General features: G+C 36.6%; 1 protein-coding gene across 13 annotated transcripts in view; it reads right to left on the bottom strand.

Annotated features, from left to right (window-relative positions):
* Positions 1-14,245, bottom strand: part of ZNF280D (zinc finger protein 280D) — a 64,114-nt gene that overhangs the window by 47,337 nt on the left and 2,532 nt on the right. For 9 of the 13 annotated variants that reach the window (XM_090148817.1, XM_090148814.1, XM_090148812.1 and 6 more), the window contains 4 exons: positions 12,458-12,603; positions 8,678-8,764; positions 8,210-8,580; positions 2,258-2,375 (listed from right to left, as the gene is read on the bottom strand). In XM_090148817.1, the coding sequence (XP_090004943.1) occupies positions 2,258-2,375; positions 8,210-8,580; positions 8,678-8,764; positions 12,458-12,596 (715 nt within the window). In that variant the 5' untranslated portion in view covers positions 12,597-12,603. Of the gene's footprint in view, positions 1-2,257; positions 2,376-8,209; positions 8,581-8,677; positions 8,765-11,746; positions 11,832-12,457; positions 12,604-14,245 lie in introns of those variants that run through there. The other 4 variants (XM_090148819.1, XM_090148816.1, XM_090148820.1 and 1 more) reach the window with 4 other exon arrangements.

Below are 14,245 nucleotides of genomic sequence, written 5' to 3'. Positions count from 1 at the left end.
ATCATTGAGAAAGTTCTATCTACACCAAGCAAACTGTATCCCTGTCCAGTCCTCTGAGGCAGATTCCCAGCAGGAAAGGTTGATATTTGAGCATCCGGAGATTTATCACATTATGCCTCATATGTACTCACTTGTTATAATTTTCTTCTTATACTTGATCGCAAAAAGCTTTCATACAGCTGTTACAACTTCTGCATTCTTCTGCATTGCTGAATCTACCTCAGCACAAGGCCACCAACCCACATCAGTCATGAATGCTATATATTTAATTATGTATAGCTAGGTAGTAAGGGACAGGGGTAAGACAGAAGGTTTTTTCAAGAATCTTCAGTAAAATACTTTAGTTTACTACAGAAACCCTGATTTCAAAAGAAAAGAAATTCTTACATATTAACAAAATTAGTTATAATTCCTGTTACCAAAAAAAAAACCCAAAACCTTCACCTATCTGTGACACTTAAAATCTTCTGAAGATTATTTTATATAGTAAGCTATAAAGTAAACATTCTTACCTTGATTTATACACCTCTGACCTAATAAATTCCCTCTTTCAAAAAAGTTACAACCATACTAGGAGATCATAGATCCATTTGCGTTTGAGTTCTGCTGTTCATTCATTTAAAAAACCACCTATTTTAAGGAGTTTTTGAAAAATAAACAAAAATTATTTTAAGTATTATTTAGTATCTAACTGGTATAAAACAGCTCTTGTTTTGATTGTCATCTTAAGGTGGCTCCGGTCTGGTAAACTGAAACAGAAATTCCTGGTATCACTGACGCTTCAGACTAGTTTGTTCAATGCAACAGACCACACAGCCAAAACTGTCAGACACCTTCACTTCACCCTACTGCTGAAAACTTTCCTAAATGTTTTGTAGCCATTATGAAACACTTGACTATTGCAATACACACTGTATCACTGAATGCAATATTTAGAATTATCTATGTGTTACATTAGCCTTCAGTGTCATAAAGGAGCATAAGACATTCAATTAAAGTTGAAACAGGAATTGTAAACCTTTCAATTTCTAAATTGTGTGTGTATCTTAGTGAAGTAGACAGATACTAAGTATGGTATATTTAAAACACAATGAATTACAATCCTTGATGCCTTTAAGTGCTTCATTTTTCTGGATAAGAGCCAAACATACATAATTATTAAATATGCAAGTTTCCTAAATTAGAAAATTATAACTATAATAATACCTGTGCTTTGAAGAACAGGAGTTGAATACCAAACCATGTGCAATAAATAAAACCCTTGCTTACATTAGAAAAAGCTATTTGTTCCACTAAGAGAAGAATCAGATCACAGATTAGCTGGACACATGCAAAGAAATATACTGCCTTTCACTGATGAGTAGCTGCAGTAAATACATAAACTAGACACACAAAAAATTATCATATCAAGCAGAAGAGACTAGCAAGCTAAAACTGGGTTTATGTTACTTCTATTATGACTGTTAGGCCATTCACTTCACATAGCCCATTACCTTAAATACAAACCAGAATATATATATTTTTTTTAATCTATAACTTACTGATAGGATTATGGTCAGTTATTAGAAAAGTGCAATCCTTCACAAAAAAAGGGGGAAATTTCAAATTACAGTGTGTTTACGATTGAAGATACTACATGCTTCCATCTGCTATGACAAAAAAGTGGTTTGTTTTGTTTTTAAGTAGGTAAAATAGTTCCTGTTGAAATACAGCTTAGCTAGCTGAAAAAAAAAAATTGCTGCCAAACGATATTCTTTCCTTTTCCCTTTCTACACAGGATCCTTTTGATCCCATTTACTAAAAGTGCTATACATAGCAGTCAGGAAACCAAGATAATCATCACTGGGAATCCACTCAGACAACACAGGAAGTTCTTCTGGCACTGTTCCACAGCCCCTCTCTTGCTAACAGCCATTCCAAGTCATGTTAGCCGAAGAGTGTTTGATATAAAGAAAATGAGCCTTAATCTGTCAAGAAGATTACAGTGGATCTGGCAGTATTTTTTTTTTTTTAACCTAAATGAACATTACACAATAATTCAGTCTAAAGCAATAAAAAGCCAAGTCTGACAACACAAAGTTCTGAGGTTTATTTCATTAAGCATTATATAGTCACAGTGTAAATATAGGGAAAGAAAAAAGTTTTAGACTTTTATATTTTAAAAACTTTATTTAAAATTACAGCCCAAAGATCTGCACCACAGTTAAATGCCATTACTTTGTTTCTTTCTTCTATTGACTTCTACAATTATACCCACCTGTTAGACTCACTGTTGGCTCAGTCTGGTACTGAGGAACTCCCGAGCTCTGTCTCACACCAAACAGTATACCAGATGTATTATCTGGTGCATCTGATGGAGAATCCATAATATAATCCTAGTAAGATATTTTCAAGAAGGAAAAGAAATTTGAGATTTAACATTTTTTTAATTTCAGGCTTTAAAGGGTTTATTCTTAAAAACATATGATTGCTTACAAGTACTCATAAGTACTCATCTGTAAATCAAGTTAATTACAATGTCCCCAAAATAGTTTATTTTGACATTTTAAGAAGTATGCAATTCTTACCAGTGCTTGTTAAATTACTCATAGCTGTATCTCCAAAAAACAGCCATAAGACCCAAGAAAGAACATTTTATGAAACACAACTCAAACTATGCAGATTGCTAATGGTACCTGCTTTTGCACAAGTATTGTGACATTTCAAATTGTACTTAATTGTTTTTCTAAGAAAACTATAGCGGTTTCTTCCTTCAACACAAACCCAGACATTTATCTTCTACTCTTTCACTCCTGTGTAATAGCTACTTGTATTTCAAAAGATCTGAAATCAGAACTTGGGTGAACAAACTTGCTGGGAACAGAAGTTTCTCAAAGATGACACTGGTCCAATTCTGCACAAGACCAAGCTTTAATGAAAGCCATTAATACCTACAGCACACTGACTGTGAGCGGCACTCAAATTCATGATATCACTATGGTTTGCCTTTTTCTTTAACATAAAATAATTTCAAAAGGGCTTTTTGTAATAATACAGTCCAAAACGATTTTCAAAGCACAGCTAATGCAAAAGTAGATTCATGTTTCTCAGCATGTTGAAGCTTTTGAGCACCTGCAAGTAGATACCCTTCTACCCTTCAGTTTAACAGGTTTGTCCTTTAGCAAGACCCATTATTTAAAAAATGAAGTAGTCTTCATTTCTCAGCTGCAACGCTGAAAACTATTAAAACTGAACAACCTCCATGACCACTTACTAAGTACTGCTCGAAGAAACATGAAAGAACCATGAAAGTTACTTATCCTTACTAATATTTAATGCTAGAGGGTAAAGTCGGTGAAGAACACTTCCCAGAATTCATCAGTGTTGCTCACATCTCAATAGGCCATTCATACTAACCAAATCTGGAACGTGAAATATTTTCAGTAATGGTAGTAGTGCATTAAGAGAAACCTTACGATAGAGTTGCATTCAATTTCAACATTAATGTATGAATGGCAGTTATGTCAGCACTTGACCTTTCTACTTTGGAGTAACACAAGTAGTTGCACCTCATCAAACTGTACTTGAAACAAAACTAGAAAGGATTAGCTGCATGTCCTTTGAAAAAAAACCCAATGCACATGCATAAAAAATGATTATCCAGCACTCATGCAGGGGGCTAGAACTACACAGGGATCTTCCACATCCCTTCCAAACCAACCCATTCCACAATTCTATGATACGTGCGTTTTGTCATCAACGTATTCATGAAAAAAAGACCACAACACCTTATGCAGTAAAGATCAGTCCCTTAGAATGCTTCCCACTCTAGTAAGCAAGCACGCAAAGGGATATTTTCACATTTAAGTTGCTACATTTTTAACTACTACCATGCTAAGACTAACGGAAACAAGTCACAAGCAATACACAAATACACATACAGCATTCAGGTATGATAACCTGTTTTAGGACTCCTAAGCACCAGAGAAGAATTTAATAAACAAAAGGTGTTTCTCTCCATCCCCATCTTTTTATTGTATAACTCTTAAATGAAGACACTATAGGACCTTAATGATAATGAAGAGCCATTCTTTTTTCTGGTAAGTGACCTAATCCAATGTAACCAAATTAAACATAATGTTCAAGTGCAGCTGTGGAAATCAGGATAATGCTAAGAACATTAATAGTTACTACACATCTTTGCTCTACTTTTTATGAGCAAAAACTACACAGGTCATAACACATCAGGTTTTACTGAATCCATGATGGCTTCATACTAGACAGCAAAATTACAAGCAAAGCAGCTTATCCTGTAAACCCCTCTTTTCAGCTAGTAAGCCTGTGGTAGCTCTTAAATTGGTGGAAGACTTTGCAGAACCACCCTCACTTTAAACATGACCAGTACAGCGCATGAAAGTAAAATGTGCCTTTCTTACTACCTTGTGTGGGCTTTTTTTGTTTGAAGAGCTGCTATCATTTCTCCAAAAGATCAGGAATGTTGACAGCATGTGTACATCTCCCTACTATGTACTGATTGCATCTGGGAGGAAGGAAGTAAAGGCTGACATCCTGGAAATTCAGTCACGATATTCTTCAAATGTCCCCTTTTGTTTAAAATGCTTTGTTTTTATACGCAAGACAACAGAGCCAAGTGTGTGAAAATAAACATCTTCTCATGCTTCAGAAAACAAAAATGTTCTGAATAACAGAACAGCTTTACCACATCAATGAAAAAAATCCAACCTGCACAGGTGTTCTCATGTGCAGGAAGTCTAAGACCGGTATTCTTATAAATGATGTTGCCAGGGCTCAAGTGAGTAAAACAAAACTATATACCACCACTCAATTTTCCAAAAGACTAGCAAAAAAACTAAATTTAAGGTGCACAGCTAGATTCCCTACCTGTCAGAACCATGCTAATTAGTAACATGCTAATTAATAGCCAATCCACACAGAATTAGAATGATGCATGGTATCAGATCTTTGCTCTCCCAAAATTTCACCTGGGAGAAGTGAAACCTAAATCATGCTCACACTGGGGGAACTGCCTAGTCAGTTAGGGGAGAAGTGGCGTTGGCTTACTGCAAAGCGTTCTGAGTACTGAGTTATAGAAAATCTTCATCACTCTTAACGAATGCATCTTAAAGAAGATAATAAGCTTATGCTACCATATACAATAGGAGTAGCTCTGGATTCATTAGGACTGGCATAGATGGTACCACTGAAGCCAAACTCAATTCAAAACATTTTGAAACTGAATTAACAATAGCGCTGTAACAAGAATACAAAAAGGAAGAATCAAGTTGGGAAGGAATAGAAAATGCAGGAATGAAAATGTAATAGGAAAGGTCAAGGCAGAAAACCATCGATATAGTGGTGATTTGGAGAGAAATAAAGGGAAAAGGGAAAAAAAAATGCAAAAAGCCTAAAGTTATTGAATGAAGACAATTCAAACTAAAGACATGAAGCAAAATACAGGCAGCATACATACAGCACTAAGAAGAATAAATGACAATGTGTCAGGAGTGATATTAAAAATCACAGAACTTTGCCCAAGAAGCTCACTAAAAAAAAGAGGCACGTCATACCTTTCCCCCACTTCAAAGGAAAAAAAGTATACTATAATGAAGTGACAAGAACAATAAAAGGATAAGGGAAATTATTGTAGATAAAGCTGAAAATTAATTCAAAATCTGGAAGAGTTCAGTTGAAGACATGGAAGACTCACTTTCAGTATGTTTTAAGAAAGGAAAAAAAATAACCAACAAAACCATCAGAACAATCTTCCTAACAGTACCATGCAAAGAACACAGTTAGGATAAACTTAAAATAGCTCATGAAAGCCATGACCAAAACGTAAAGGCTGTGAGGAAACCAAACAGCATGAGATGAACTCAGCAGTGCCAGTTTCTTAAGAGACCACAGAATACATATGCTATGTAATAAGTACAATACTGGACTTCCCTGGAAAAGAGGGATGGAAAAATGGAAGGAAGCAATCTTCTGTAGCAGAGATCCAGCAATACATCTTAACACTATTTCAAAGGAGTTAACATGCATACTATGGCATAAATAAATATTTATTAAAAGAAAACTCACAGACTTTAAATATTTGAGCACGTTACATAAAACAGCAGACCTTTCCGTGTTAATTTGGTCTGCTTTACAATACAGATTAAAGAGAACTACAGACAATCTAGGTATAACATGGATATCTGGGCATCTGATTACATTATTTTAGGCTTTCAAAAACACCAAGATACTGATTCAGCTACCATGTTTTACTGGACATGACCCAAAATATCTCTCTGCAAATGTCCAATCAACTGCTTAAGACTGAAAATTGGAAAGTCTGAGTTGCTCCCTAATGAACCAGCAAGAGTCTCCAGGCAACAATTCCACTGTACTGTTTTTCTTAATAATCCATCTTCCCCTCCTCCACAATGATTTAGCACAAATCTTAAGAATTCAGCATTTCAACTACTGATGCTGCAACTTCTAATCACTTGCTTCCTTGTTCTCATACTACTTTCTCACTACAGCTGCTAAATAAAGCAAAAAGAAAAACACTTAAGCAGCTACTACCACAGCATTCTCTTAAGCACTAAAACCCTAGAAGAAGGATTGTAAAAATTTGGTGGGAAATATGCAATACTACTTTAAGCCACCGAAGTTACTGAAATATTAAATTAATTCATCAATGTTGAAGATTTCATTTCAATGTATCTCAGTAAAATTTAGAGAATGAGAATTTCCATCATTTCTCTATATAACCTAAACAACACTGATGCATGACTAACAATCATAGAACGATTTGGGATGGAAGGGACCTCAAGGATCAAGTTCCAACTCCCCTGGGTTGCCAGCTCAAGATCAAGTAGTTGATCAGATTGCCCAGGGCCCCATTCAACATGGCCTTAAATACCTCCAGGAATGGGACATTCACAATCTCTCTGCGACATGTATTAGAGCATCTCACCACTCAGTAAAAAATGTTCCCCTGACATCTAATCTAAATCCCTCTTTAGTTTAAAACTGTTCCCCCTTGTCCTATCACTATCTCCTGTAAAAAGTTGATTTTCCTCATGTTTACAAACACCCTTTAAAAACTGGAATGCTTCAATGAGGTCCCCCCCTAGACTTCTCTTTTCCAGGCTGAACAAACCCAGTTCCTTCAGCCAACCTTCATAGCAAAGGTGCTCCAGCCCTTGGATCACCACTGTGGCCCTCTTTTGGTCTCTCTCCAAATGCTCCATATCTTCTCTGTGCCAGGTCCCAGACCTGGATGCAGTACTTCAAGCTGGAGCTTCACGAGAGCAGAGGGAGACAATTACCTCCCTCACCCTGCTGGCCACCTCTCATCTGGTGGAACCCAGGATACCATTGGCTTTCCAGACTGCAGGAGCACACTGCTGGCTCATGTTGCGTCTCCCATCATCCAGGATCTTAAGTCCCCCTTCAGTAATGTTACTCTCAAGGAGTTATCCCTGTTTGTATGCATACCTGGGATTACCTCGACCCAAGCACAAGGACTATGCTTTGTTGAATCTTTTCAGGTTTACAAGGGCCCTTTAGAATTTATCAAGATCCTGCTGGATGGCATCCCTTCTTTCTGCTATATCAACTGCACCACTCAGCTCGGTATCATCAGCAAACCTGCTGAAGGTGCAACTCAATTCCATCACCTATGTGATTGATAAAGATGTTAAAGAGTGCAGGTTCCAGGATGGACCTCCATCAGCCTCCATGTGGACACGCTGACCACAAGCCTCTGGCTGCCATCTTCTAAGTGATTCCTTATGCAATGAATAGTTCACCCTTCAAATATATAACTCTTCAGTTTAGAGATAAGGATGTGGTGGAGGACCATGTCAAAAACCTTTCAGAATTCCTGATAGATGACACCAGTTGCCTTCTCTTTGTCCACTGATCTCATTTAATATAATGCTAAGATTTTCATTTAATGTAATACTGCTGTTACTAGCTAAAGCTATCATTCTCAAGCCAAGCAGCACAGCTGACACTCAGAGTTTGTAAAATCAGTATTATCAATATATATTTTCATTAACTAGTGCAATATGATGGTTCTACAATCTTTACAGCTTATGTAATGCTAGTCTATAAGTCTAATCAAGGTCTTCAAATTATTTAACTATGTGAATCAGTACGTTCCTCAATTTATTCACAATCACATCTGATTATTTTAAAGTTTAAGGGAATAAAAACTTACCTGATTGAGTATGACAGGCTGTGTTGTCACAGAGGTCACTGGCCTGGATACAGGTTGGGCCACTAGAGGAACCGTGATATTTCTTGATACTGGCTGTGTCGTGACTGGAATGGTTACAGGTCTGCTAACAGGCTGTGATATTCCAGAACTTGATCGGGTCATCTGCTGTGTTGATAAACATCCAGCAACTGGTCTCTGCAGCGTCTGTGAAGATCCTGAAACATTCACTGGTCTAGACAATGGCTGAACTGCTACAGAGCTAGCAGTAGATCTGGATACAGACTGAAACACGGATGAAACAGGCATGGCACTGGGACTGGAGGCAGGTGTTGCATAACGGTGACTGTCAGACTTGAATGAAGTAATTGTACCTGTTGCAAAGGATTCCAAAGTTAACATTATATAATTTTTGCGGCCAGATATTACATTAAGAGTTGTGGTTTTGTGTGTGTTCGTTTTTTCAATTACCATATGAGGACAATATAATACCTCTACTGGGTGCACCATTCTGTATCTGCCTTCGTGATGAGCTGAAGTTGACTCTGTTCAATATATCTGTCAAAAGTTACATTTAACTTAATTGCAGTTAAATTAATAGCTTTATCTTTTTGCAAATTAAAAGAAGCATTCATAACCACAAATTAAGCCAATAAGGATTTGACTTATAATATTATTTCTAACTTAAAAACCTGGCAAAACAGAACATCATTTGTACAAATTAAGATATATTCTCCTCTACTTCTCTTAAGCTGACTAGTTTACCTAAGAATCTCAGTTTTATTTTCTTGGAGATAGATGAACATACAAATAAGAGTGCAAACAAAGTATGAACATTTCATTAATATTTAGCTCATCTGATTGCAACAAATGCATTTATTCACTTCTCTTTGTAGCATGCATAGTAAGAAGTCCCCCAAATGCTACAACTGAGAAAAGGAACCATTTTCTCACAATAATTTCTAAACTCCAGTTTCCAGCACCAAAGGAAATCAAAGAGAAGACATAGGAGTCATACTGGAGTGGACTGATTTTCTGACATATCCTAGATAGCAGTCTACTACTAGAATTCTAATTTTTTGAAAACAAGTTAAGTTTCTTAGATTTGATGCTTACTCCTAACCAATATTCCTCGGCTATCTCCATCTTCACATGGGGTTTTAGGTTAATTCTAGAATGTTAAAATAATATTCACCAAATCAAAATATTCTTCTACCACCAGATTCTCAATTCACTTCATGTTGCTGCCAGGTTTCTTGCTCAAACGTGTGAAAACACGCATATGTTAAAGCTCCAAATCAACAAGATCAAAAGTACCCTCTCAAACCAGGGTCAAATTACATCAGAATCTCAAGCAAGAGATCTTAGAACATCTATAAATCGTGCTTAACCACTTTAAGGCTGTTTTCACAGATAAGTTCATATAGTACTCAGGCTGATAAATAAATCGAATGGCAGCAGAGCTCAGATCACAGCTCTCAACCTGTTACCCTCACGTAGATAATATTGAAAAAGCAGCTGCAACCAACAGATCCAAGCAAGCATTTTTAAGGTATGCTAAATTTACTTCTGCAAAAATTATACTATTTTTACTTCAAACATCTATGAGCAAGGATTAGCTTAATTTGGGATTCACATGAAAATACATGTTCTCCAGTTAGCAAATCCATACCACATATTTAAATTCCAGAGTCTAACAAAACAAAAGCCTCTGTTTATCCTCACAAAACAACAACAACAACAAAAATCAAAACAGAATAAAGAAAATTTAAAAAAACAGCTATTGTAAAATCCTACAAGTTATGGTTCACAAAACATTTTCAGCTTCAGGCAGCCTGATGCACTGAAAATTCATATCCTAAAAATATACTGACAGAATTTACTGTTTTAAAAAAAGAACACTTCAGAAAATCAGTGCTTTCAATTTATAAACTAAACTTGCATGACAACTGACTTATCAAAGACTTGCTCCTTCTCCTTCCCACGTAAGTATTATTTGTCCTGTTTAGATAAAACAGTATCAAACAGTAACAGAAGAATAACATTTTAAAGTAGCAACAAAAGACAGGTTTATATGATTATAAAAGTGTAAGCAAGAAAAACACACATAGTAGCTGCAAAAAAAAAAAAAAAAAGAACAGTTGTAAGAAACATTATAAAGTGTGAATTACTTTTCATCCCACTCAACTAATCCTCCAAAGTGGAAGGAGTCACTTGACCAAACATACATTGTACCAGCATGTCAAAGCTGGGATCCTTAACTATTTCCTTTTAATGTTCCACATTAGTCTGCGTAACAGTCAATAACAGCACTGTTGGCAGAAGGTTAAAATGATGGCCATATATTGCAGAAAACATACCTTTCAGAAAAATTAGGAATAATAGGCAAGCCTCCATTTGCCATCTGAACAGAAGGAGTTTTCTTGTATAAAAACTAAACAGCAGTGGTAAGAAAAGCTGAGTGCTGTGGTTTGCCTATTACTAATAAAGATTCTGCAAACCGAAGCCTGACTACTGCCAGGTAGTACTACTTACAAGCCAAAGAACTGAGGTCATTCTTCCATAGCTGTTTTTGATAGTGAAGTAGAAGATTACAAGGAGAAAAATTGGGAAAGGGGAGGAAAAGAGAAAGTAAGAAGTTATACTGTAAGTGATTTTACTTGTGTCAGGACTGAGTATGGACAGCTCTAGAATAAGATGCATACATTGCAAGCCTATCTTTACCCAAAGTTCTTGAAGTTACTCAATAGTATGAAAATTATAATTCTCACCTGCAACACGCTTCTGTACTTTATGACTTGAAAAAAACATTTAAATATGCAATGAAACTTGGCATATTTGTTGCTCTAATATGTCTAGCACATTAATAATCATCCAATTCCACGATCTAATGCTAACGACCAACAGTAATCCAGAGGTCTTAGACCTCATAACATTACAGTAAAGGGCATTTTTTCTATCCTTCTGGAAGCTTATTACAGCAGACAGATTCTTAGACTAAATTTCAAATATTCTTCAAAATTTTCAGGAGGATCTAGACTACTTTTTAAGCATTCAAAACCACTAACCCTTCATAACTATTTTTAGGTGAGTTCTAATATCAACTTCTTTAATACTTAAAACACCATTTTCAAAAATTTTAAGCTAGTGTAAGGAAGTATTAGATAATTCCCAGTGAGTAAGAAACAAAGTAAAATAGAGCTCAGATGCAAGATGAAAGTAATATGATTCAAGATGACAGCCAGTAATAGCTCCAGAGTCCACACAGCAGAGCGAGGGGAAGAGCCTAGTTTAACATCTTGCCTTGAGATTCTTTACCATAAACTATATACCTTCAGAAAATGTGTATGACAATCTCAAATAAAAACATAGCAGAGACAAAACCAGACAGCATGAAACCAGGCAGTCTTGTGTATTTGATAATCAGAGAATGCTTAGGCAAAATTTCTTAACAACTGACTACAAGCCACACACAGGATCAAAATTTGTCATTCCTAAAATCAATTGAAGTAGCAAAAATAAGTATTTTCCTTCACTTACCTGCCAAAGATCAAGCACAGGACAAACACTGAATCCTTATACATCTGCCGTCACCACAACCACCTACACTCATTCCCTGTACTACCTGCAATCGGAGAAAACTACAGAACTCGATGAAAAAATCTCTTATTTTATAGGGAGTGGGTGAGTTTATTAGTAGAAACCTCTAACTTAGTAGAGAGGCTCCTACTATTTTCACATTATATGCTTTTCCCAATTATGCCTCTATTAATACACACCTGGACAGTTACCAGAATGATGTCCACACATTCGGACTGACTTCAAACACACAAAATGAACAGCAGAGAAAAATAAGAGGAACTGCTGCATGAAGACTAGAATTCATGCATTTACTTTAGCAGGGAGAGGTGAGGTGTCTACTTAAATATCAACTCTGTTAAGAACAACTGCATGCTTTCAGCGTTGTCTATACTAGACTTTTAACCATACTATCAATGCTAAAATCCTCAGGTGTCTTTGTTTTTACTTGAGAGATTTAAGCTTATTGGTACAGACAGCTGCACATAACCCATATTTTAGGGCATATTTTAGGAACTAAAATTTCCAAGTTTCAGTATAAGACAACAAACTAATGAACAGCTCTAAAACGATGAACTCCTTAAATCTTAACGCTACAATTTCTGTATTCAAAGCAAGTTTGAAGTTTCACACTATAAAGTATCTGTCAAATTATGGAAAATGTTATCTTACATGTACTAGCTGGCTTTGAGCTTGAGATTTCCCCAATGAAGATCGGTTCATCATCATCATCATCCTCCTCCACTTCTTTCACTCTCTTTTGCCATGGTTCTAGCTCCTCTTCCTCACATTCCATGAACAACTCTGCCATCTTGAGACTAGACAGTAAATAAATTAATTTAAAAACAATATTCAATAAAACATTCAGTACTTAGCGTGACAGCTGTTCAGTAACAAAAATTACTGTACTTGCCAATGATCCCCACAGAATAGCTTCTTTCCCCAGCACATTCCACACAGGTTCAACCTGATCTGACCTAAGTGATCTCCAAAGATCAACAGTTCATCTGATTTCTGACAACTCTGAATCGTCATCTTTGATATTAAACTTCAGAAAATTCCCAAGACATTTCCCATATCATTTAAACTGTTTTTGAATCATATATGTAAGCAACCACAAGAGCAAGCTTCTAAACTACAGCAAAAGGTATCCTTTAGAACACCTGTATTACAGTTATATTACTCACAAGTCATATGAATGCCCTTATCATGACAAAACATGTAATACACATGGCAAAACTGAATAACTTAAAGCCTAGATGGAGCTGTATTCTATTCACATATTTTAAAAAATATTAAGCCAAAAAACAAAACGCATGTAAACACAAAAGCTCAAAACTCACCCTTGTTACATAATCTTGAAAGCATTTCTGAACAGTACAAGAAATAAGATATTACACTAGTTTTCATTTCATAAAGCCAAAGGGCTGCCTCTGCAACAGGCGGGATCAGGATCCACAGTAAAACAGTGAACTTGAATGCAGCAGTGCAGCTTCGGGGCTGATCTGCTGGAAATGAGCTCTGTGGAGACCAACTGAGCTTACTGATGGCCAACAGATGGACTATGAGCCACCAGTGCGTCCTTATGGTGTTTTTATGACCAAGATGACCAACGATATCCTGGGAAGCATTAAAAAGAACATGGCCAGAAGATCAAGGGAGGCAGTCCTTCCCACTACCCTGCTCTGCTGATGCCACATCTGGAGTGCTGAGACACACAGATGATGAGGGGCCTGGAGCACCTGCCATACAAGAAAAGGCTGAGAGTCCTGGAACTGTTCGTGCTGGAAGAGACTGAGAGGACATCTTATCAATGCTTATAAACACCTAATGGGTGGGAGTCAATGGATGGTGCCAAGCTCTTTTCAGTGGTACCCAGCAAGAGGACAAGAGGCAACATGCCTAAATTAGAACACAGGAATTCTCATACAAACATGAGCAAACTTCTTTGAGGGTGACACAGCACTGGAACAAACCATTTGGAGAGGTTGTGGAGTTTCCTCTGGAAATACTCAGAACCCACCTGGATGCTTTCCTGTGCAGCCTGCTTTTGCAGGGAGCTGGACTAGGTAACTCCAGAGATCCCTTCTAACCCCTACAAGTCTGTGATCCCATAGCACTTAATTGAAAGCCTTGCAATTTTCCATAGCTGCAAGCTAATTCCTGCCCAGAAGCAGCTGGAATTATGTGAAGGTAAAAACTATTCATTTAGGCATTGATTTTGGAAACGAAGCCACAAACTCTGATCTTTTTCCTTGACTGTCTAGAGCCCAAACACCAAAACTCTCAGAAAATGTTAAGATTCAACTTAACCCCTGAAGTCTTAATTCTGTTTATCTATTTATCAACTGCCCACATTCAGTCAAGCTCAGATGTTTTAGAAATAAAGATTATGGATGATTATCTCATTGAAGACTATCGAGCCTTATATACAAGGCGACCAAAATCAATATTAAATTT

Source organism: Phasianus colchicus, chromosome 12, assembly GCF_987193195.1.
Source record: "Phasianus colchicus chromosome 12, bPhaCol1.hap1.1, whole genome shotgun sequence".
In the NCBI taxonomy this organism is placed as follows: domain Eukaryota; kingdom Metazoa; phylum Chordata; class Aves; order Galliformes; family Phasianidae; genus Phasianus; species Phasianus colchicus.
The sequence above is the reverse complement of the archived record's forward strand: the minus strand, read 5'-3'. Positions and strand labels throughout refer to the sequence as shown.